Source organism: Rhinopithecus bieti, unplaced genomic scaffold, assembly GCF_001698545.2.
Source record: "Rhinopithecus bieti isolate Rb0 unplaced genomic scaffold, ASM169854v2 scaffold_70224, whole genome shotgun sequence".
Lineage (NCBI taxonomy): Eukaryota > Metazoa > Chordata > Mammalia > Primates > Cercopithecidae > Rhinopithecus > Rhinopithecus bieti.
This window is the reverse complement of record NW_016826060.1, coordinates 61,314-87,554: the sequence shown is the minus strand read 5'-3', so window position 1 is coordinate 87,554 and position 26,241 is coordinate 61,314. Positions and strand designations below refer to the sequence as shown.

At 44.8% G+C, this 26,241-nt stretch overlaps 1 protein-coding gene across 1 annotated transcript in view; it reads right to left on the bottom strand.

The window, feature by feature from the left end:
• The window catches only part of LOC108522828 (putative zinc finger protein 724), a 56,895-nt gene that overhangs the window by 21,652 nt on the left and 9,002 nt on the right, over positions 1–26,241 (bottom strand). The window contains exons 2-4 of the mRNA XM_017863266.1: positions 22,895–23,019; positions 22,161–22,236; positions 21,423–21,560 (exon numbers count right to left, since the gene is read on the bottom strand). Coding sequence (XP_017718755.1) covers positions 21,423–21,506 — 84 coding nt within the window. The 5' untranslated portion in view covers positions 21,507–21,560; positions 22,161–22,236; positions 22,895–23,019. The remainder of the gene's footprint in view (positions 1–21,422; positions 21,561–22,160; positions 22,237–22,894; positions 23,020–26,241) is intronic.

Here is a 26,241-nt window from a genome sequence, read left to right as displayed (position 1 = left end):
AAATCTGTATCTACTTTAAGAGACTGAAAAAAAAAAACACAACTTTGGGGTCTGGCGCAGTGGCTCACGCCTGTAATCCCAGCACTTTGGGAGGTCGAGGTGGGCGGATCACAAGGTCAGGAGATCGAGACCATCCTGGCTAACATGGTGAAGTCCCATCTCTACTAAAAATAAAAAATTAGCCAGGCGTGGTGGCGGGCGCCTGTAGTCCCAGTTACTCCGGAGGCTGAGGCAGGAGAATGGTGTGAACGTGGGAAGCGGAGGTTGCAGTGAGACGAGATCACGCCGTTGCACTCCAGCCTGGGCGACGAGCAAGACTCCGCCTTAAAAAAAAAAAAAAAAAAAAAAACTTTGCCAAAGCAAAAACACTGCAATGGTTCTGTGGTCCTAGATACCTAGATAGACAATCCTGAGACAGAAAGAATGACAAAAGGTTTCTTTAGCTGTAAATATGATTTACGTGTATTTCAAAAAGCAGAGAATATCTACATATAATCAAAATGCTTCAATAAAGAGAGATGAACAAAATATCCTCCCTTATTATGAGGTAAGAAAATAAAGACTAATATACATTAGTAGTAATTATTAATATTATTGATTAATAATAAATTAATAAAATATAGAAATATAAATTTCTAATTTATATTTTCTCCCATAACAGCCAAATCTCGACCAGGCACGGTAGCTCATGCCTTTAATCCCTGCACTTTACGAGGCCGAGGTGGTTAGATCACTTGAGGTCAGGAGACCAGCCTGGCCATCACGGTGAAGCCCTGTTTCTACTAAAAATACAAAATTAGCCAGGTGTGGTGGCGTGCACCTGTAATCCCAGCCACTAAGGAGGCTGAGGCAGGAGAATCGCTTGAACCCAGGAGGCAGAGGTTGCAGTGAGCTGAGATCGTGCCACTGCACTCCAGCCTGGGCGTCAGAGTGGCGTTTGAGACTCCATCTCAAACCAAAAACAAAAACAGCTAAATCTCTGGACAGGTTCTTGATCTCTTGGACATCTGAATTTCAGTAGACTCTAGGTTTAGGCATCTAAGGAGCAGCCTTGGGCACACTAAAGAAAAAAGCAGAAGACAGAAAGGTGTTCTAAAAAAATCCATGAGTGTATATGAATAATTAGAGACCTATGAAGAGAGTTGGATTCTGACACCATAATAGTGGGAGACTACAACACCCCACAGACACTATTAGTCAGATCACTGGAGCAAAAAAATAACAAAGATATCAGGACCTAAACTCAACATTTGACCAAATAGTCCTAACTGGCACCTATAGAACTGTTCAACTGAAATCAACACAGTATACATTCTTCTCATCACCACATGTCACATACTCACATACAAAATTGACCACACAATCAGAAATAAAACAGTCCTCAGCAAATTCAATTTTCCCAAAGTCATACCAAACACACACTTAGGCCACAGCTTGGCAAAAATATCACTGAATACAAAGAAAACCACTTCAAATTATACAATTACATGAACAATTTAAAAACGTTCACTTGAATGACTTTTGGATAAATAATAAAATTAAGCAGAAATCAGTAAGTTCTTTGAAACAAATAAGAACAAAGATACACAAACCAGAATCGCTACAACACAGCCAAGGCAGTGTTAAGAAGGAAATTTATAGCACTAACTACTCACATCAAAAACTCAGAAATCAATTTAAATACCTAACATCATAAATAAATGAATGAGGCCGGGTACGGTGGCTCACTCCTGTAATCCCAACACTTTGGGAGGCCAAGGAAGGCGAATCACTTGAGTTCAAGACCAGCCTGGGAGGTAAAACCTTGTCTCTACTAAAAATACAAAAATTAGACAGGCATGGTGGCACTCGCCTGTCATCTCAGCTACTCAGGAGGCTGAGGCAGGAGAATCCCTTGAACCCGGGAGGCAGAGGTTGCTGCGAGCCAAGATTGTGCCATTGCACTCCAGGCTAGGCAACACAGCAAGACTGTTTCAATCAATCAATCAAGCAAGCAAGCAAGAGAAAACCAACTCCCAAGCTAGCAGCAGACAAGAAATAACCAAAATTAGATCTGAACTGAAGGAGATTTAGATATGAAAAGTCATAGAAAATATCAAGTAATCCAGGAGCTAAATCTTTGAAAAAAAATTAAGAAGATAAACCACTAGCAAGATTAGTGAAGAATAGAAGATCCAAATAAGCACAATTAAAAATGACGACAGAGGGTCAGGTGCCTTGGCTCACACCTGTAATCCTAGCACTTTGGAAGGCCAAGGCAGGTGGATCACCTGAGGTAAGGAGTTCGAGACCAACCAGCCTGGCCAACAGGTTGAAACCCCATCTCTACTAAAAATACAAAGATTACCCAGGCGAGGTGGCGCACGCCTGTAGTCCCAGCTACTTTGGAGGCTGAGGCAGGAGAATTACTTGAACCCGGGAGGCAGAGGTTGCCTGGGTGAGAGAGAGAGACTCTGTCTCAAAAAAAAAAAAAAAAAAAAAAAGAGAAGGACAAACCCAAAAAGGATGAAAACTGAGAATGGCACTAAGGCCCAGAGTTTTGGTCACACTCTGACCAAAAAGGGAAACAATTTTAAACAAAATTATTGGAGGACATTATTCTGGACTGAGCTTGTGCACTAGGTTCAAACAGACAAACCTAACCAAAATGGTGTCACTCATGCTTAAATGTGACATAATGGAACTGAACATTTAAGGAAAGAGGTAGATCCTAAAACAGACCAGGTTTTTTCTGTCTTTTGTGTGGGGAAAAGAAAGATCAGACTGTTACTGTGTCTATGTAGAAAGAAGTAGACATAAGAGACTCCATGTGTTTTGTACTAAGAGAAATTCTTTTGTCTTGAGATGTTGTTAATCTGTAACCTTAGCCTTAACCTTGTGCCCCCAGAGACATGTGCTGTGCTGACTTAAGGTCTAATGGATTTAGGGCTGTGCAGGATGTGCTTTGTTAAAAAAGTGCTTGAAGGCAGTATGCTTGTTAAAAGTCATCGTTGTTCTTTAATCTCAAGTACCTAGGGACACAACACACTGCGGAAGGCTACAGGGACCTTTGCCTAGGAAAGCCAGGTATTGTCCAAGGTTTTTCCCTATGTGATAGCCTGAGATATGGCCTCGTGGGAAGGGAAAGACCTGACCATCCCCCTGGCCTGACGTCCCCCGGCCTGACACCCGTAAAGAGTCTGTGCTGAGGAGGATTAGTAAAAGAGGAAGGCCTCTTTGCAGTTGAGATAAGAGGAAGGCATCTGTCTTCTGCTTGTCCCTGGGAATAGAATGTCTTGGTGTAAAACCCAATTGTATGTTCTATTCACTGAGACAGGAGAAACTGTCTTAGGGCTGGAGGTGAGACAAGCTGGCAGCAATCCTGCTCTTTATTCTAAGGTTGGAGGTGAGACATGCTGGCAGCAATACTGCTCTTTATTGCACCAAGATGCGAAATGTTTGAGATGCGAGATGTTTGTGTGCGTGCACATCAAGGCACAGCACCTTTCTTTAAACTTATTTATGACACAGAGACCTTTGTTCAGAGGCTCTCCCCACTATTACCCTATTACCCTATTGTCCTGCCATATCATTACCTGGAAGAGATCATGATCAATAAATGCTGAGGGAACTCAGACACCAGTGCCAGAGGGAGGATGCGGGTCCTCCTTATACTGAGCAGTACCAGTCCCCTAGGCACACTTTTCTTTCTCTATACTTTGTCTCTGTATTTTACTTCTTTTCTCAGTCTCTGGTCCCACCTGACGAGAACCCACAGATTGTGGAGGGGCTGGCCCCCTTCATTTTGTAAACAGCAGATTTAAGCACATAATTGCTTAAACCAGGAAAGTGACAGTTGCAGTAATCTGAGATCATTCCACTGCACTTGAGCCTAGGTGACAGAGTGAGATTCCGCCTAAAAAAAAAAAAAAGGACAACAGGGGCCAGGCACAGTGGCTCATGCCTGTAATCCCAGCACTTTGGGAGGCCAAGGCAGGTGTCTCATCTGAGGTCAGGAGTTCGAGACCAGCCTGACCAACATGGTGAAACCCCATCTCTACTAAAAATACAAAAATTAGGCCAGGTGTGGTGGCATACACCTGTAATCCCAGCTACTTGAAAGGCTGACGTAGGAGAATTGCTTAAACCCCGGAGGCAGAGGTTGCAGAGACAAGATCACGCCACTGTACTCCAGCCTGGGCAATAGAGTGAGACTCCATCTCATTAAAAAAAAAAAAAAAAAAAGACGGCAGGGACATTACCACTGACCCCACAAAAATCAACAAATAGCTATTGAAGTTTACTATAGACACCTCTATACACAAAAATAGAAAATCTAAAGGAAATGGATAAATTTCTAGACAAATAAATTCTCTCAAGACTAAACAAGTTGAAGCCCTAAATAGATCAATAACAAGCTCCAAATTAAGTTAGTAGTAAATAGGCTACCAACTAAAAAAACCCAACACCAGAAAATTCACAGCTGAATTCTACCAAGTGTAAAAAGAAAAGCTGATACAATGCCTTCTAAAACTATTACAAAAAATTAAGGGACTTCTCCCCAGCTTTTTATATAACAGCATCATTCTGATACCAAAACCTGGCAGAGACAAAACACAGAAAACTTCAGGCTAATATCCTTGATGAACAACAAAATACAAAATTAGCCAGGCGTGGTGGCACATGCCTGTAATCTGTTACTCGGGAGGCTGAGGCAGAAGAATCACTTGAACCTGGGAGGCAGAGGTTGCAATGAGGCGAGATCGTGCCACTGCACTCCAGCCTGAGTGACAGAGCGAGAGTCCGCCTCAAAAAAAAAAAAAAAAAAAAAAAAAAAAAAAAAAAAAAAAAAAAAAAAAAAAGGAAACTAATGCAGAAAGAGAAAACAAATGCACTATCTCATTTTTAAGTAAGAGCTAAATAAGAACACATGGATGCAAAGAGGGGAAAAACAGACACAGGCCTAGTTGAGGTTGGCAGGACAAAGACCTATTTGGGCCAGGCGCGGTGGCTCATGCCTGTAATACCAGCACTTTGGGAGGCCGAGTTGGGAAGATCACCTGAGTCAGGAATTCGAGACCAGCCTGGCCAACATAGTGAAACCCTATCTCTACTAAAAATATAAAACTTAGCTGGGCGTGATGGCAGGCACCTGTAATCCCAACTACTTGGGAGGCTGACGCAGGAGAATCACTTGAACCCAGGAGGCGGAGGCTGCAGTGAACGGAGATCACACCATTGCACCCCTGCCTGGACAACAGCGAAACTCCATCTCAAAAAAAAAATTTAAAAAATTAAATAATAATAATAATAAAATACCCATTTGGTGTTATGCTTAGTGCCTCAGTGAAAAAATAATCTATATCAAACTTTCATGACACAATTTTACCTATGTAATAAACTTACATGTGTACCTCTGAACTAAAATTAAAAGTTGAAAGGAAAAAACTCTATGGGTGGGGGTAAGTGCAATATGTAAGCTGAAAGATCGGTTTGTGCTATTTATTTCTAGGTCCATGCAGGCACGTGAGATTATGAACAAGTGGCCCAGAACCCTAAATTGGTGGGGAAAACAGGTTGCTGCTGCAGATTCAGTGTCTGGGGAACGGGAATATGCCAGGAGACTTGTAGACACTTTTGTAGGATTTTTACAAGAAATGCTAGAATCAAAAATGCTGGGAAGTTCCTGAGGGTGGTGCCTTGTCCTGAAAGGGGTATGGATGCATCAGTGTCTAGTGGGCATGATTGTGAGTCGGTGGGAATCCTGTGGTGGCAGCTGTGGAAAGAGAAGGTCTGTCATCAGAGCTTCTCTTTCCTCTAAATTTTCAGTCCTCTCTCACTCTAAGAGGAGACCTGGAATCAGAAAACAATGGGCAGTGTGACAGCCAGTACACAGGCGAGTAGAGCCTCCCATTTCCAGACACTCTGAGTTTTACTCCAGGCCAGCCCTTTATGGTATTTTTATTCTGGCACAAAATCTATAGAGTTTGCTGAATACCAAGCAACTCTCCAACACCAATTCTTTGTCTAACATTCAAATTCTGACACCACCCAGAGTCAGCACAGACCCTGATTCAGGGCTTGGTCTCAAAATACTGTTCTTACTACAGATGCCAGTAACAAACCCCATGGGCCCATTTATGCTTCCAAATTATGAGCCCATTATGAGCTACTGTTTAAAAATTCGGGACTCCCATAAACTTGCTCAAGTTCAATAACTTAACAGTGCTATACACAGAACTCAGAAAAACACTGTAGTTATGTTGACTGGATTATTATAAAAGATACAACCCAAGAAAAGTCAAATGAAAGAAATGTGTAAGACAAAGAAAAGAGGTGGGGAAAGATGAAGCACATAAGTAATCCTGGTAAATGGCTATAATTAATAAAATTCTCCATCTTTTGTGTGCTCCAGAAACAGTTTATGGAAAGAAACACACATCCCATTATGACTTAGATGATGCACTCTTTTCTTACCTATCACATAGCCAGACATAGACTCTGCCCATTTTCTTCTTCTTCTCTTAGAAAAATCAGCTGAATTTGTCTTCAGTGATCAAAATAAAATACTACTTAATCAAACTTAAGTTTATCTCCTTCCCACAGCTCCTGAGCTTTCAGCTACCCTCAGTCTGAGCCAACGTACAACCCCATTATATGCTCCTCCTAAGAACATGCTAAACATTCTCTGACTTAAAATCTGATTTTTTCACCCTCCTTTTGCCATTCCCCTCCCACTTTGTTTCTAATCTTGGTTGTTCCTTTCTATGAAGAAAAGGCACCCTTGTCTGCCTAACCTTTACGATCCTTAAAGATCTTATAGTTGGTACTTTCTCCTGTTGCAATACTCCTTTGGAACTTAATTTTTTAATACAAATCTAACTTTGTTTTATTTTTATAAGTCTAGAAACTGTCTCAAAGCAAGAACAACTTTATCTTCAGTAAGATCCTTTCGGTCCTGTTCCATCTTAATCTCAACTGCACCTGTCTGTGGGTCCCCAGCTTTCCAGGGCTCTGTAGCTTCTCTCCAGATAAAAGGCTTCTTCCATGGCTGGAGTGAACAGGCTGGGAAATCTGCAGGGGAGGCTCCCCAGGAAGAACTAACTGGGCCTTTAATAACCTCCTTTTGCAGGCTCAATATGAGCCTTTAGCTTGGAGTCACTGGGCTCAAGTTTTAATTTTCAAGTAAGAGTTATTCACTCAGGTTTTGAAACTAAGTGTTTGAAAAATCCAGTAAAATTACTCAAACACAGTGCTCATACAAAAGAAAAAAAATTTAAGGTGCTTACATTTTATACCTCAACAAGAAAAGCAAAAGAATCCATTTCTTTCAGACAATACATGTACTACTTTATTATCTCCATTATGAATCATGTAGTAAACAATTAGTCATATGGGGACACTTCTAGGAGGTACCTACCAAGTTTTATCTTATAAAATTTAGCATTGGCCAGGCGTGGTAGATCACACGTGTGATCCCAGCACTTTGGGAGGCCGAAGTGGGCAGATCACAAGGTCAGGAGTTCAATAACAAACAGCCTGGCCAACCTGCTGAAGCCCCTGTCTCTACTAAAAATACAAAAATTAGCTGAGAGTGGTGGTGTGCACCTGTATTCCCAGGTATGCTGGAGGCTGAGGGAGAACTGCTTAAACCCGGGAGTCGGAGGTTGCTGTGAGCCAAGATCGCGCCATTGCACTCCAGCCTGGACGACAGAGCAAGACTCTGTCTCGGGGGAAAAAAAATTAGCATGAAACTCATACATCAAGATTACAAGATATAGAACAGAGATATTCACTCTCAGAAACTTACCCTGCAATAAGAGGAACTGATGTTTTTATGAATCTATGTAACTCAGCAATTATCTACCACATTTCTTGTGAAATGTGAATGAATACACATTTTCTTGTGTATTCATTTTCTACAGCCAAAATGGAAGAGAGATTATCCTTATTCTTTTCCTTGATAGCTCTCTAAAAGCTAACTCTTTTTGAAATTCTGTTTGAAAACATTCAGGCATAAAAACACACCTGAGAAGGCTGGGCACAGTGACTCACCCCTGTAATCCCAGCACTTTGGGAGGCCGAAGTGGGCGGATTACCTGAGGTCAGGAGTTCAAGATCAGCCTGGCCAACATGGTGAAACACCGTCTCTACTAAAAATACAAAAATTAGCTGGGCATGGTGGCGTATACCTGTAATCCCAGCTACTCAGGAGGCTCAGGCAGGATAATCGCTTGAACCCGGGAGTCAGAGGCTGCAGTGAGCTAAGATCATGCTACCGTACTCCAGCATGGGCAACAAAACAAGACTCCGTTTCAAAAAATAAAAAACACACCTGAGAAAATTTCTAAACTCACATTGGGGGAAAAAAAGAGAATTTTTAACAATGGAATATATGATTAGATATTTTTTGAAACCCGCCTATTTTATGTTTTTGTAAATATTTTCTTACCTTTCAAGCTCTACTAATAAAATACAATTTACAGTTTAAAAGAGTCAATATAAGTGAATAGATCTTTTCAAGGTGACAAAACAAAGGAGTGGCAGTGCTGATTAGAAAACCAATGTGTCTGACTCATGTTTCAAGTCAGGCCATCCAATTCCTGGAGAGATTCTCCCACCCCATCCTGCTCACTTAAGTGCCCAGTGACCACCCTCTCAGGAGACACTGCATTACGCCCCATGAGTGCCCCAAATGCATTTTACTTGGCAAGTTCTTATACTATCTCACTGAGGTCAGGTTTTTTTCTGTCTTTGGGGATACGATTTTTTTTCACAAATCTTAAGAGAATCCGGGTGGCACAAATTATTTGTTTTCCCCTCAATACCAGCATCTGATCACTGACCAGCAATGTGTCTCCAAGAAATGAAAGCTGGCTTGGATAAAAATAATCTTAATGTCTCAAAGGGTTAGCTTTTCAAAGGAAGAATACACCAGGAGATTCCTCTAAGCCCCAGGGCATTCACCGGCTTCCTTGAGAGGCTACACTCCATACCTCAGCTTGTTCTACAAGAGAAAATGACCCAAGAGCTAATATTAACTCTAGCAGACAGACACGGTGGGTATTTTGGTTTATTCTGACAGTACAGGACCAGGAAAAAACTAAAGGGTGGCTGAGGACACATCACTTCATAACGTTTCCAAAAAACATGGACCCCTAAAACATGATCTCTGTGCTCAGGAAGATAAAAGGAAAAGAGGCACAGATTTTTTACAATACAGTGTCAGGAGATTACTCTTTGCTTTCTTCTCATGGAAAATATTTAAAACAGAAAATAAATTTTAAAATGTTTTCAATGTGTTGTCGGTAAATAATTAAAATACAGTATGAAAAACGTACACTAAAGGACAAATAGTTCATAATGTGAATTAGGGAGAGAAAGTTGACAGTTCCTTCAAGTAAAATACTAAATTTTCAGTTCTTGAGATTGTCAAAACTGGAAATTTATTATGCATTTTTACTTCAAACCAGAGTTAGGCTGGAGGTAAGGAGAACTGGGGAATACACGGGAGACTCTGCTTGGAACGCTTGTAAAAAATGTAGGGGAAAATCAGTCCTCTGTGGAGTATGAAAATAGCTAAGTGGCAGGCAATTAGTCTGAGGTGGAAATCTAGGCCCTGGATTCCTGCTTTGAAAAAAATCTAACTCAAATGTATATTTTTTTTTTTTTTATAATACTACATTAAGGAAACAAAATTCAGGCTTACTCTTAAAACTGTCAATTAAGCTCCAAATTTACATATACGAGAAATTAGTACCCTCAAAGTGAAAATTAAGAAACTAAGAAATGCCGGGCGCGGTGCGGCTCAAGCCTGTAATCCCAGGAACTTTGGGAGGTCGAGGACGGGCCCCGTATCACGAGGTCGGAGATCAAAGACCATCCTGGCTAACACGGTGAAACCCCGTCTCTACTAAAAAAATCACAAAAAACTAGCTGGGCGACGGTGGTGGGCGCCTGTAGTCCCAGCTACTCGTGGAGGCTGACAGCAGGAGAATTTGGCATAAACCCGGAGGCAGAGCTTGCAGTGAAGCTGAGATCCAGCCACTGCACTCCAGCCTGGCGACGAGCAAGACTCCGTCTCAAAAAAAAAAAAAAAAAAAAAAAAAAAGAAACTAAGAAACTGAGGTGGGGAGCGCTGGCTCACGCCTGTAATCCTACCACTTAGGGAGGCCGAGGCAGGTGGATCGCGTGAGGTCAGGAGGCTGAGACCAGCCTGTCCAACATAGAGAAATTCTGTCTCTACTGAAAATATAAAAATTAGCTAAGCGTGGTGGCAGGAGCCTGTAATTCCAGCTACTCGGGAAGCTGAGGCAGGAGAATCGCTTGAACCTGGGAGGCGAAGGTTGCAGATCCTACCACTGCACTCCAGCTTGGGCGTCAGTGCAGGACTCCGTTAAAAAAAAAAAAAAAAAAACCCTAAAAAGAAGAGAGAAACAAAGACAGGAAGACAGAAAAAACATAACTGCACCTAACCAATTATTGAATTTGGGATTTTTTGCATCATGCACCTTATAAGTCTTTCAAGCCCCTCTTATGAACCAAAAACTACAAACCACAGGGGTGATCTAAATTTTTTGAACCATTCTTTGATGAAATTATTTAATATTTTTGCGGAGACTGCCATTTTTTTGTTTGTTTTATGCTTTTTTGAGACAGAGTCTTACTCTGTCGCCCAAGCTGGAGTGCAGTGGCGCGATCTTGGCTCACTGCAACCTCCTCCCTGGTCCAAGCGATTCTCTCGCCTTAGCCTCCCGACTATCTGGGATTACAGGCATGCGCCACTATGCTCGGCTTTTTTTTTTTTTTTTTTTTTGAGACGGAGTCCCGCTCTGTCACCCAGGCTGGAGGGCAAATGGCGCGATCTCGGCTCACTGCAACCTCCGCCTCCCGGGTTCAAGTGATTTTCCTGCGTCAGCCTCTTGAGTAGCTGGGATTACAGGACCACGCCACCACGCCAAGCTAATTTTTTGTATTTCTAGTAGAAATGGGATTTCACCATGTTGGTCAGGCTGATCTTGAACTCCTGACCTCGTGATCCGCGTGCCTCAGTATCCCAAAGTGCTAGGATTATAGGTATGGGCCCCTGCGCCAGGCTAATTTTTGTATTTTAGTAGAGACGGGGTTTCGCCATGTTGGCCAGGCTGGTCTCGAACTCCTGGCCTCTGGCGATCCGCCTGCCTCGTACTCTCGAAGTGCTGGGATTACAGTCGCGAACCAACGCGCCCTGCCTCCCATAAATTTTTAATAGGGCGAAAGATGAACTGGAAACGCAGCGGACTAAAGCTCTTCCCATTCATGAACCCGCACCCCGAGTCAGGATTCTCCGGACTACCCACCCGTGGTCCCTGCACAATCCGGGAGAGACGCGGCGCTGCGGGTGCAGAACTACCCAGAGAGCTCCAGGTCTGGGCACAGTCACTGCGCTGGGAACAGACAAGACGCCCGGGGGCCCGGCTATCAGCGCAGCCGCCATCTTGTGGCTGAAGGGGACTGAGGCCGAGCTGGGCAAGGAGAACTCGGGGCGCAGTTTGCGGAGATGACTGAGGGGAGGCCCGAGTCCGCCACAGCCACTTCCCACCGGTTCCAACCAGCCCCTCCCTCTCTCTCCGGATGTCGCAGCCGCCACTCTCACCATTTCTAGGCTTCCAGGGGAACCCTGGCGTCTTAGCTGTGGATCTCCCAATACTTGCAGGTCACAGGGCCACAGAGGCTGGGGCTCTAGGAGCAGGGGACTCAGAGCAGGGAAGACGAGACCTAGAGCTCCAGCTGCAGCGCGAGACAAAGGCCCCGCCAAATCCCGGAAGCCGCCCTGTCCGCTCCAGCTGCGTGCCTGATTGGACGATCCCCAGCTCAGCGTCCCTGATTGGAAAACGTCTAAGGCCCGGCCCCTTCAGGCCTTGAGTGACAGAAGACGTGACCAAATGCTGGACTGAATGAAGTAAGAGTGACAGCCTAAGCTGCAGCCTTTTCAGGCAGGCCTTCCTCCCTGAGCTGAGCCAGGCCCACCCCGGAGGGTATTTGCATTTAACCTCGTGTATAAGGTTTCATGTATTTATAAATAATATACTATATGGCTATTCACAAATGAAAAATATATAACAATTTTAAAATTTCAGTTTTGATGATCTTCCTGGCTTCTGGCATTTGAGTAAGCAGCCTGAGATTTTTTTTAAAAGGCAATCCTCTGAAATAAAATATAAGCCACATGTGAATTTTAAACTTTCTAGTAGCCAACTTTAAAAGAAACAAGAAAAGGTGGAGTTAATGTAACAATTTAATTTACCCAATATATCCAAAATATTATCAGTTCGTGAGCAATAATTAATGAAATATATATAGTTTATATATATAATATAAAGTTATATAAACTAAATCTTTGAAACTAACTCTGTATTTTACCTTTCTAGCATACCGCAGTTTAGACCAGCGACATTCCACGCACCCAGTAGCCACACGTGGCCAATAGCTGCCATATTGAAGTGTGGCTGAGATGTCAGCTGAATGAAGGGCCTGCACATCAGAGGTGGGGGAAAGCCTCTTCCTACCAACATCTCTCTTCAGTTCCCAGGTTGGAACAGATAGTGGTCACAAAAAATGCAGAAAGCAGCAAGAATAAGATAGCCACACACAGACCACTGCTGGCCACCTGTTGCCCACCTTCCTTCCAGAGATTAGACACTGAACAAAAACTGATGGGGCGACAGGAGAAAAAACTCTATGTCTTCATATCTGTCCAGTCTTTTTTGAGACAGTTTCGCTCTTTTTGCCCAGGCTGGAGTGCAATGGTGTGATCTTGGCTCACCACAACCTCCACCCCCGGGGTTCAAGCGATTCTCCTACCTCAGCCTCCTAAGTAGCTGGGATTACAGTCATGCACCACCACGCCCAGCTAATCTTTTGTATTTTTAGTAGAGATGGGGTTCCCCATGTAGGTAAGGCTGGTCTCGAACTCCCGACCTCAGGTGATCTGCCCGCCCCTGCCTCCCAAAGTGCTGGAATTACAGACGTGAGCCACCGCGCTCATCCAGGATGGAGTGCAGTGGCACGACCTGGGCTCACTGCAACTTCCACCTCCTGGGTTCAAGCAATTCCCTGCCTCAGTCTCCTGAGTAGCTAAGATTACAGGTGCCCACCACCACGCCCAGCTAATTTTTGTATTTTTAGTAGAGGCAAGAGTTTCACCATCTTGGCCAGGCTAGTCTTGAACTCCTGACCTCGTGATCCACCCCCCTCAGCCTCCCAAAGTGCTGGGATTACAGGCAGGAGCCCAGCCCTGTCCACAGTCTTGACCTCCGATGTTTATATATGAAGAAAACAGATTAAAGGCCAACATTTTGCTATTTGATCTTGGCCCTAATGGTCAGGCTGTAGTTACCTGTTTTCTTTTGTGGTGTGGGGGGTCTGTGTGAGTATAAGGACAAATCACATGCATAAATGTCTATATGTATTTCTGCATTACTCAGCATTATCTTACAAGACATCCAACTTTATTTATTTTTATTTATTTTTGAGACGGAGTCTCACTCTGTCGCCCAGGCCAGAGTGCAGCAGCGCAATGCGATCTTGGCTCACTGCGACCTCCACCTCCCGGGTTCAAGCTATTCTCCTGCTTCTGTCTCCCCAGTAGCTGGGATTACAGGCGCGTGCCACCACGTCCAGCTAGTTTTTTTGCATTTTTAGTAGAGACGGTGCTTCACCGTGTTAACCAGGATGGTCCCCTTCTCCTGACCTCGTGATCCGCCCACCTCGGCCTCCCAAAGTGAACCACCGCGCCGGGCCAGACATCCAACTTTAAATCAGAAATAAAAAATTAGAGGCTGGGCACGGTGGTTCATGCCTGTAATCCCAGCACTTTGGGAGGCCGAGGCGGCACGAGGTCAGGAGATCGAGACCATCCTGGCTAACACGGTGAAACCCCTCTCTACTAAAATACAAAAAATTAGCCGGGCGTAGTGGCGGATGCCTGTAGTCCCAGCTACTCGGGAGGCTGAAGCAGGAGAATGGCGTGAACCCAGGAGGCGGAGCTTGCAGTGAGCAGAGATGGCACCACTGTACTCCAGCCTGGGCGAGAGTGCAAGATTCCGTCTCAAAAAAAAAAAAAAAAAAGGTTTATGTGACTTACGTATAATCTTTAACAAATAGGGCAACTTTAAAATTATTGGTAAAATAGTATCAGCAATGTCTTAAATATTGTTAGCATTTTGTTAACTTTTTTTGAGATGGAGTCTCACCCTGTCGCTCAGGCTGGAGTGCAGTGGCATGATCTGGGCTCATTGCAACCTCTGCCTCAGCCTCCCGAGTAGCTGGGATTACACGCGCCTGCCACCAGGCCTGGCTAATTTTTGTATTTTTAGTAGAGACGGGGTTTCACCATCTTGGCCATGCTAGTCTTGAACTCCTGACCTTGTGATCCACCTGCCCCAGCCCCTCAAAGTGCTGAGATTACAGCTGTGAGACACCGGGCCCAGCAACAATTTTTTAATCAAGGGGGTTTCGGCCGGGCGCAGTGGCTCATGCCTATAATCTCAGCACTTTGGGAGGCCAAGGCGGGTGGATCACTTGAGGTCAGCAGTTCGAAACCAGCCTTGACAACATGGTGAAATCCCGTCTCTACTAAAAATACCAAAAGTTGACCAGGTATGGTTGTGCATGCCTGTAATCCTAGCTACTCAGGAAGCTGAGGGAGGGGAACGGCTTTAACCCAGGAAGCAGAGGTTGCAATGAGCCGAGATTGCACCACTGTACTCTATCCTGGGTGACAGAGTGAGAGTCCATCTCAAAAAAAAAAAGTGGTTTTATGATTATTCCTACAAGAATACTCTAAGATTTGCCCTAAGGGTTATAAATGATAAAACCCAGCACAGGACAGAATAATCTTGGCTTGGGTATGCTTATAAAATATTGTTGGCTTGATGAAAACAGCTAAATTGCTAAATTGTGCACTTTTGGTATAAACTTAAAATTAATCTTAATTTTTTTTTTTTTTTTTTTTTGAGAATGGTATGAGGTTACAGATTGGTTTAAGAGTGTGCCCTTTCTTAATGATATGCATGGAAAGGCAGAAAGCAATTTCAGAAGGATACCAAAAAAACTTCCCCTCACTGGTACTTAACTAGTGAGGCTGGGGTGGAAGAGCTTTTCACTGATATTCCCCTTTAACAATTTATTTATTTAGTTGAATCAAATATGGTACTCTTTTTACTTTTACAAAGCCCAGGTGGCTTCTCTACCATCCAAGGAGGTAAGAAGTGTTTTTTTGTTTTGTTTTGAGTCTTGCTTGTCACCCAGATTGGAGTGCAGTGGCTTGAGTGCAGTGGCTTGATCTTGCCTTACTGCGGCCTCAGCCTCCTAAGTAGCTGGGATTACATGCACTTACCTCCACACCCAGCTAATTTGTGTATTTTTAGTAGGGATGGGGGTTTCACCGTTTTGGCTGGGCTGGTCTTGAACTCCCAACCTTAGGTGATCCGCCTCCCAAAGTGCTGGGATTACAGGCAGGAGCCACCATGCCCCGCCAGCTGAGTTTTAACGCTGTTACACAGTTGGTTTCTCTGGCAATCAACCCTGGTCCTGAGGCTATCCAGAAGCCTCCAGCCAGAAGTCATCTCATTAACATACAAAAGATGCTTCTCTTTTCAGACATTGCAAAGATTTTAGGGGCTGCATACAAAGAAACTGAGACAAATTCTCGATTTTAGGGGCTGCAAACAAATAAACTGAGACAAACTCTAAGTACTCACATTGATAAGAGCATCCAGACCTGGCTCAGCTCTAGCCCTCTCTGGAAAGCTTTGCTTTACCCACCTCCTTTTAATTGCAATCTACCCCCCAATAACCCTGTGGAATTCTTTATAGCAGCAGCACGTTCTGGCATTTCACATCTTTGATATAATCTTGGTGTTTGTTGTTTACTTCCTTATACTTTTGTTCCAGGGAGCTATGTCTTGTTTACCACTATATTCCCAGTGCCAATCACAGTGCTCAGCCCATGGCAGGTGATCAATGAATAGTTGTTTAATCAATGCACAACAGCACTGTCTGTAAAAGGGAAGCAGGAAGGATTAGGTCAGAGCACACTTTAGCTCAGCCACTTCCTACCTGGCTGACTTTGGGCAAGTTCCTAAATTTTTTCTTCTTTCAGTCACCTTGTCTGTGATACGAGCAATCATTAAACTTACCTACAGAGTTTTTGCTGTTGAAGATTTAATGAGTAAAAATATCCAAAAGCTTTGAAACACTGGTTGGCACAGCAAGCGTGCTCCATACATCAGCTGTGTCAACGAAGAGTTAAACTCTTTAAAATATTTGAAGAAATTTATTCAGAGTCAAATATGAGTGACCATGCCCCATGACACAGCCCTCAGAAGGTCCTGAGGACATGTGGCAAAGGTGTTCTTCAAAGTGTTCATTACTAAGGCATCCATCTCCCATTACTTCAATGCACTTTGCTAAACAATGCATTATTTCCGAGAAGACGTCTGAATCTCTTTCTGTACTAATGGTCTTAATTAGAACATCACATAAATTGCCACATCTGTGTGAGATACTCAGGACTACAGACTCTCGCACACTCCAAGAGAAAAGGCACGGATTCTGCTGCTGCCCCTCCAACACCATCGTGGAAATAAAATTTCAGTAAAGGGACCATCAGTTTGACAACCTGCTTGGTATACTCCACAAAGCACAGTCAAATCAGCTGTGTGCTGCAAAAGGTCACGATCCTTTTTTTTTGAGATGGAGTCTCGCTCTGTCACCTAGGCTGCAGTGCAGTGGCGTGATCTCGGCTCACTGCAATCTCCACCTCCCTGGTTCAAGCGATTCTCCTGCCTCAGCCTCCTGTGTAGCTAGAACTACAGGTGCCTGTCGCCATGCCCAGCTAATTTTTGTGTTTTAACTAAGACGGGGTTTCACCATGTTGGCCAGGCTGGTCTCAAACTCCTGACCTCAGATATCCACTCACCTCGGCCTCCCAAAGTGCTGTGATTACAGGCGTGAGCCACTGTACCTGGCCAAGGTCACAATTCTTCCTGTGTGCACAGACCAGGTAACAGAAGAAAATCACATCACCTGTGTGATTGGTGCAAAGACAATGTCCTCAGATGCCAGGCCCCAGGCGTAAAAGTTACATCACCTGGATGTTGGACCCAGCAATATGTCACAGTGGCCCAAGTGGACAAAACAGAGACATAAGAGTCACATAATGTCAGTGCAGGGCCCAGCAACGTCACAAAGTCTCCTGTAGGCAAAACCTAAAAGAAAAGTGCTGGGCATAGCAATATGCTACAATGTTCCTGTAAGCAGGGACCAGGCAGAAGAATAGAGTCACATCACCTAGATGCTGGGCCTAGTGATATGTCAACCATCTTTTCTGTAATAAAGATCCAGGCAGGAGAAACACATCACCTGGTTGCTGGCCACAGAAATGTGCCACAATTTTCACTGTAGGCAGGGTGCAGGCAAAAGAGGAGAGTCACATCTCCTAGGTAGTAACTGTGACATACCTGTGCAAAGGTATATGACAATGACCCCTGGAGGAAGGAGCCAGGTAGGGGACTCCCCATCCCTTAGGTGTTGAGCCCAGTGTCACATCTGAGTATGTCACATTACCCAAATATGTGGGGCCTGAGAAAAAAGGAGAGTCACATCACCAAGATGCTAGGCCAATGGTATGTCACAATTTCCCTGTGAGCAGAGACCAGGCAGGAGAAGAGTAACATCACCATGGTTATGGGCATTCAGTTATGTCACAAACCCCCTGTAGTCAGGGCCCAGGAAAATAATGTTCCATCACCTGGGTGTTGAGCCCAGCAATATGTAATGATGTCTAATGTGAAACATTGTGCTGCAATATGGCACAACATGCAGGACACGGGTTGGAGAGTCACATAACATAGGTACAGGATCCAGCAATATTTGACAATACCCAAAATTTATGGTGTCCAAAAACAAGAGTCACATCACCGAGATGCTGGGTCCAGTGATACATCACAATCTTCACTTTGGGATGAACCAAGACAGGAGCATCAGACCACTCCGGTGCATAACAAAGACATATGTCACAATCACACCTGCAGGAAGGTCCAGTAATTAAAAATCCTGCACATATCCCAGTTCTAGACATGAGAGTCACCACATTCTGTATGTTGGGTCTAAGTATGCTAGTGACAATCTTACCAACTGGATCTGTGCATGTGAGCTGAGAGCCTTCATCCCTTCCATGAACTGTTTGGCCCTAAGCCCAGGTAGGAAGTCAACATGTCCCCCATGTTGACTCTCCTACCTGGTAGGGACATGTTGACTCTCCTACCTGGGCTTAGACAGATAGAATTCTCACCTGCCTATGAACTGGATTTAGAAATACGTCATTATTTCAACTCTAGCCAGATGTTCACATATGACAGTCACAATTTTAACTGTAGACTGTATATGTGTATGAGATTCAGGGCCTCACCAGTGGGCTCTGTCCACGTGTGAGGGTGACAATTCTAACAGTTGGCTGGGAGTGTATATGAGAAACACAATCTCACCTGTATGCTGAACTCTGTAATGACACTCTCTGTACCACAAGAGATTTATACAGTATGCAAGAAAGTGGTAATTCTTTATGACCTTTGTACAAGGAGACCCAGAACCATATTCATGACTCTAGGGCTAGCTGTAAGAGAAAGCATCTTGGTTGGGCTGGGTGCTGTGGCTCATACCTGTAATCCCAGCACTTTGGGAGGCCGAGGTGGGCAGATCACCTGAGGTCAAGAGTTCGAGACCACCGTGACCAACATGGAGAAACCCCATCTCTACTAAAAATACAAAATTAGCTGGGTGTGGTGGCACATGCCTGTAATCTCAGCTACTTGGGAGGCTGAAGCAAGAGAATCGCTTGAACCTGGGAGGCAGAGGTTGCAGTGGGCAGAGATCACACCATTGCACTCCAGCCTGGGCAACAAGAATGAAACTGTCTCAAAAAAAAAAAAAAAGAGAGAGAGAGAGAGAGCGAGCATCTCTCCTATTAGATAGTGTGAGGTATGAGAGTAATCATTGCATCTGTGATCTAGGTCAAGATATATTTTACAGGCCAGGCACAGTTGCTCACACCTGTAATCCCAGCACTTTGGGAGGTCGAGGCAGGTGCATCACCTGAGCTCAAGAGTTTGAGACCAGCGTCACCAACATTGGGAAATCCTGTCTCTACTAGAAATACAAAAATTAGCCAGGTGTGGTGGCTCATGCCTGTATTCCTAGCTACTGAGGAGGCTGAGGCAGGAGAATTGCTTGAACCCGGGAAGTGGAGGTTTCAGTGAGCCAAGATCATGCCATTGCACTCCAGCCTGGGGGACAGAATGAAACTGTCTCAAAAAAAAAAAAAAAAAAAAAATCTATTTTACAATCCTGCCTGTGAATAGGGAGAGAGGAGAGTCGCATCATCTGGGTTTTTAGCCAGGAATATGACGCAACCTTTTTTTTTTTTTGAGATGGAGTTTCGCTCTTGTTGCCCAGGCTGGAGTGCAATGGCACAGTCTCAGCTGACTGCAACCTCTGCCTCCTAGGTTCAAGTACATGATTCTTGTGCCTCAGCCTCCCAAGTAGCTGGGACTACAGGAACATGCCACCATGCCCAGCTAATTTTTGTAGTTTTTTTTTCCCCCGAAACAGTCTTGCTCTGCTGCCCAGGCTGGAGTGCAGTGGCACGATCTTGGCTCACTGCAACCTCCCCCTCCCAGGTTCAAGTAATTCTCCTGCCTCAGGCTCCCGAGTAGCTGAGATTACAGGCGGCTGCCACCACACCCAGCTAATTTTTGTATTTTTAGTAGAGACGGGGTTTCACCATGTCGGCCAGCTGGTCTCAAATTCCTCAGGTGATCCACCCACCTCAGTCTCCCAAAGTGCTGGGTATTACTGGCATGAGCCACCAGGCCTGGCTTGACACAACCTTTTCTGAGGGCAGAGACCAGTCAGGAGTGTGACATCACCTGAATACTCAGCCAGGAATAAGTTACAACCCTCTCCTGAAAACAGCACACAGGCAGCAGAATCACATCACCTGGGTGCTGAGCCCAGCAATCAGTAACAATGCCCTCTGTGGTCCAGGCCCAGGCAGCAGACACATATCACCTGGTACCTAGGCCAGCCAGTTTTTTCTGTGGGGCGAGTACAGGTAAATATGGAGAGTCACATCTCCCAGGTTACTGATGCAGAGGTCTGTCACAAGGCCCTCTGTAGAAAGGGCCCAGGTGGCAGTCTCCCATTTTATAGGTGTTGGACCTAGTAATATGTCTTAACATGAAAGATATTCAGGCCTAAGCAAAAAAGGAGAGTCACATAACCTGAATGCAGGGCTTAGGAATATGTCACAATGCACCCTGTGGGCAGCTCCAAGGCTGGAAAAAAGAGTCACATCTTGGAGGTCCAGAGTCAAACCATATGTTACAATCTCATTTGTGGGCTTGGCCAAGGCAGAAGAGTCTGATCACTAAGGTGCCTTGCAGATGCATACAATCACACCTGCAGGAAAGTCCAGGGATTAGATTAGAAATTCCAAACATGTCCAGGTTCTAAAGGTATGAAAGTCAACACCTCCTGTATGTTGAGTCTAAGTACATGAGTCGCAATCTCAATGATCGACAGAATGTGTGCAGAAGAGCCAGTTTCTTCTGCAGACTGTATCTTCTTAGTGCGGTCACAGACTTACACGTGTGGTGACTCTTGTTCTAGAAGTCACTAACCCACCTGTGGACCAGATCCACACGACAGGCAATTATCCAACTTTTGACAGCCTCTGTGAAATTCAGAACTTCAACAGTGGGATGTGTTTACATGGGAGAATGACAATCCTTACTGTTGCCTGGGTGTGCATTGGACAGACACTCTCTGTGTCACCTGAGGACTTTATACAATATGCAAGATTGGTAATCCCCTGTGACCTTTGCACAAGAAGGAGCTCCAGAATCTTTCCTGAGGTTCTAAGCCCAGATATGAGAGTCAACGTCATGAGAGTCAACGTCTCTCTAATTGACTGAGTCCAGATAGGAGAGTCTTCACCTTCCTATGAGCTGGATTTAGAAATCACTCACCATCCCAACTGTAGCCAGATGTTCACATATAACAGTCACAATTCCAACTGTGGACTGTGTTCACATGTGATTCAGGACCTCACTAGTGGACTCTGTCAGTGGGTCAGGGTGACAACTATAAAGGTTGGTTTGGTGTGCACAGGACAAATACAATCTCACTTGTGTGCTGGACCCTGTTATGACATTCTCTGTAACACACTAGGGCTTTATATATGTGAGAGAGTACTAATTCTTTATGACTTTTGTACAGAAAGACTTCCTAATTTTCCTCAGCCTAGCTGATAGCAACATTCTCTCTCCTATTGGCTTCTGCAAGGTATGACAGTTATCATTATATCTGCATGCTTGGCCAGATATATGTCACAATCCTACCTGTATGTAAAGAGCAAATGCAAGAGTGACATCAATTGTGTGTTGCGCCAGGGCTATGTCACAATCCTCCTTGAGGGCAGGCATCAAGCAGGAGAATCACATCACTGGGGGCTTCACCAGGGATGTTACAATCCCCTCCTGAAAGCAGGGCACAGGTAGAAGAGTGAGATCTCCTGGCTACTGGGCCCAGACATGACAGACACAACAACGACTGGTTGCTGGGCCCAACGATATGTCGGAATCTTCCCTGTGGGCAGAATGCAGGCAAAAATACAGGGTTTTATCTCCTGCATGATGGATGCAGAAATACATCACAAAGCTGGGCACGGTGACTCAAAACTGTAATCCTAGCATTTTGGGAGGCCAAGGCAGGTGGATCACCTGATTTCAGGAGTTTGAGACCAGCCTGACCAACATGGAGAAACTCTGTCTCTACTAAAATTAGAAAATTAGCCGGGCATGGTGGCAGATGCCTGTAATCCCAGCTATTCGGGAGGTTGAGGCAGGAGAACCGCTTGAACCCGGGAGGCAGAGGTTGCGGTGAGCCGAGGTAGTGCCACCACATGCCAGTCTGGGCAACAAGAACAAAACTCATCTCAAAAAAACAAAAAACATCACAAGGTCTCCTGTGGGAGGGACTCAGGCAGAAGCCTTCCAGCCCCTAGGTGTTTGTCCCAGTTGTATGTCACAATATCCAAAATATAGCAGGTCTCAGGCAAATGAGGGGAGTCACATCACCTAGGTGCTGGGTCCGGTGATCTGTCACAATCTTTTCTTTTGGCAGGCCTTAAGCAGAAGAGAAGAGTCACATTACCTAGATAATGAATAAAGACATGTTATAATATTTCCGTGGGAGCATCCATGCAGGGCAGTCACATCACCTTGGTGTTGGACTCAGAGACATGTTGCAACACGCAATGTATGCAGGTCCCAAGCAGAAGAGGAGAGTCATATCACCTAGGTTCATCTAGGGGAGGGCCTAGGCAAAAAAGTCACATTACCTAAGTGAGAGGCCTAGAGATATGTCACAATGCCTCCTGTGGGTAGGGCTCATAAAGAAGAAGAGAGTCACATAACCTAGGTGCTGGGCTCAGCTTTATGTTCCAATCATCCCAGTGGGAAGGGCCCAAGCATGAAAGAAGAGTTACATCACATAGGAGCTACGTCAAGCGATATATCACAATTGCCACTGTGGACAAACCCTAGAAGAGGAGGCACATCATCTAGGTTATGGGTCCAAACATGTATCACAGTGACTTGTGTGTGCAAGGACCAAGCAGAATAATTACATCACTGCTTGGTCCAGCAATAAAGCACTCTATTCTGTGGGCATGGCCCAGGCAGTAGAGGAGTGTCAAATCACGTAGGTAAAAGAGGGCATTTATCTGTGCTTTTCCCATAGGAGAGACTGCAATGGGTCAATAGGTAGGTCACAATGCTTCCTGTGGTCAGGGTTCAGGCAGAGAACTCACATCATCTTGGTGCTGGGCACAGCAGTATGTCTCAATGCCTTCCAAGGGCACAGCCAAAGCAAGTAAGTAACATCACCTTAGTGTTAGGCCCAGCAATATGTCATAATCTCCTTTGTCGGCAGAACCTAGAAAAAAGAAAAGTCACATCAGCTAGGTGCTGGACCCAACAATATGTCCCAATATCCCCTGTGAGTGGAGAACAGGCAGGAATAAAAAGTCACATTTCCTGGGCATATATTACAATGCCCTCTGTAGACAGGTCCAGGATGAAGGGTTACATCACCTGGGTGTTGCACTCAGCAATGTTACAATGGCCTATGTGTTTAGGGCACAAGCAAAAGAGTCACATAACATACGCCCAGCAATATGTCACAATACACCTGTGGGCAGCACCAAGGCAGAGGAGGAGACTCAAATCACCTGGGTGCAATGCCCAGCGATGTCACAATGACCCCTGTGGGCTGTATCAAGGCAGAATAGAATCACATTACCAAGGGTCTAGGTCCAGTGATATGTCACTGTGAGCTGGGCCCAGGTGTATGTCACAATTACACTTGTCGAAAGGTCTTGTGATGACATCAACAATTACACACATGTCCTCAGTCAAGGGATGAGAGTCAACACCTCCGGCATGTTGGGTCTAAGTACAGGGGTCACAATCTCAATGGTGGACTGGATTTGTGTGAGAGCTTCAATTTCCTTTGCAAATTATGTGCCTTAGGCTGGGCACGGTGGCTTATACCTGTAATCCCAGCATTTTGGGAGGCCAAGGTGGACGGATCACTTGAGGTCAGGAGTTCAAGACCAGTCTGACCAACATGGTGAAACCCCAGCTCTACTAAAAATACAAAAAATTAGCCAGTGTGGTGGTGGGCACCTGTAATCCCAGCTACTCAGGAGAATCAGGCAGGAGAATCGCTTGAACCCAGGAGGCAGAGGTTGCAGTGAGCCGAGATCAGGCCACTGCACTCCAGCCTGGGTTACAAGAGTGAAACTCCATCTCTAAATAAGTAAATAAATAAAGCTCCTTAGTGAAGTTACAGTCACAAAGGTGTGCTGAATTTTGATTAAAGAGTCACTAACCCAACTATGGACAAACTCCACAAATGAGAGTCAATTTTCTAACATTCAACTCCCTCCAAAAGTGAGGTTCAGAACCTCAAAAGTAGGGTGTGTTTATTTAAGTAAATGACAAACTTTGGTATTGACTGGGTGTGAATATGTTTCACAATCTCACCTGTGTGCTTGGCCCTGTCAGGGCACTCTCTTGTGGACTGTATATGGTGTGCATGAGAGTTGAAACCTGCTCTGAGAACTCTGCGCTGCTTTGGACCCATGATCTAACATGCTCCTAAGTCTAGGTATGAGAGTCAACATCTCTCCAATTGGCTGGCTCCAGAGAGAAGAGTCCTCAGCCACCTATGAGCTGGGTTTAGAAATGAGTCACCATCTCAACTGTGGCCACATATGATATGTGAACACACATGTTCACATATGATAGTCACAATTTTAACTGTGGCCTGCATCTGTGCATGAGAATTATGAACTCATCAGTGGCCTTTTACCATGTGTGAGGATGACAATTCTAAAAATTGGCAGGGAGTGCTTACATGAAACATGATCTAACCTGTTTGCTGGGTCCTATGATGACATGCTCTGTACACTGTACCATCCGAGTGCTTTATACAATATACGAGAGAGTGGTGATTCTCTATAACTTTCATGCAGAGAGGAGACCCGGGATTTTACTCCTTTTTCTAAGCCTAGCTGTGAGAGACAGTATCTCTTCTATTGGCTGGTATGAAGTATTAGAGTCATCATCAAACCTGTGAGCTGGGATGAGATACATGTTACCAATCAACTTGCTGGCAGAAAGCACCCAGGAGAGTCACATCACCTGGATGCTGGGCCAATGATATGTAAATTTTTTCCCTGAGGGCTGTGACAAGGCAGGAGAGTCACATCATCTGGGTTTTCACCCAGTGATATGTTACCACTTTCCCCTGAAAGTTATACACATGCAGGAGAGACACATCACTTGGTGGCTGGGCCCTGCAGTGTGTCACAATCATTCCTGTGGGCAGAGTGCAGGCAGAAAAGGCATCACATCTTTTATGTAATGGATGCAGATATATGTCACAAGAACCCCTGTGGACAGGGCTGAGGCAGGAGCCTCTCATTTTTTAGGTGTTTGGCCCAGTGAAATGTCACAATTCCCAAAATATGTGGTTGCTAGATAGAAGAGTCACATCACCTAAGTTCTGGTTTCAGTGATATGTCACAATCTTTCCTTTTGACAGGGTTCAGGGGGGAGAGGAGTCATATCACTTAGGTGATGAGCAAAAATAAATGTCCCAATAACCCCATGCTCATGGTACATGTGAGAGAGTTGAATCACCCATATGTTGAACCCAGTGACATGTCAAAATATACAATTTATGCAGGGCCCAGGCAGAAGAAGACAGTATCTTCATCTAAGTGTCAGGCCCAGTGATACATCACAATACCTTCTGTGACAGAGTCCAAGCAGTGGGGAAAAGTCACATTACCTAGATGCTGAATCAAAAAATGTGTCACAAAAATCACTGAGGGGAGGGCCCAGGCAGGAGAGTCAAATTACCTAAATAAGGGGCTCAGAGATATGTTGCAATGACCTCTGTGGGTAGGACTCAGGAGAAACAGGACAGTCACATTATCTAGGTGCTGAATAAAGCTGTATGACACAATCACCTAATTTGATAGGCCCAGGCAAAAGAAGAGAGTCATATCACATAGGTGCCGTGCCAAGTGATGTGTCACATTCCTCATTATGGACAGTTCCCAGGAAGAAAAGGAGAGTCACATCACCTAGGTGATTGGTCTAAAGATGTCACAATAAGCTGTGTGGGCTGGGATCATGAAGAAGAATCGAATCACTTGTGTGTTGAGCCTAGCGATAAGTCACTCTCTTTTCTGTGGGCATGGACCAGGCAGGGGAAGAGAGTCATAACATCCAAGTGCTGGACCCAGAGATAGGTTCACAACCTCTACTATTAGCAAAGCCCAGGTAAGAAAAGAGTCACTGGGCACAGTGGCTCATGCCTGTAATCCCAGCATTTTGGGAGGCCGAGGCGGGCAGATCACCTGAGGTCAGGAGTTCGAGACCAGCCTGACCAACATGGAAGAACCCCTCTCTACTAAAAATATAAAAAATTAGCTGGGCATGGTGGTGGGCACCTGCAATCCCAGCTACTTGGGAGCTGAAGCAGGAGAATTGCTTGAACCCAGGAGGAAGTTGCGGGGAGCCAAGACTGTGCCACTGCACTCCAACCCTGGCAACAGGGCAAGACTCTGTCTCAATTAAAAAA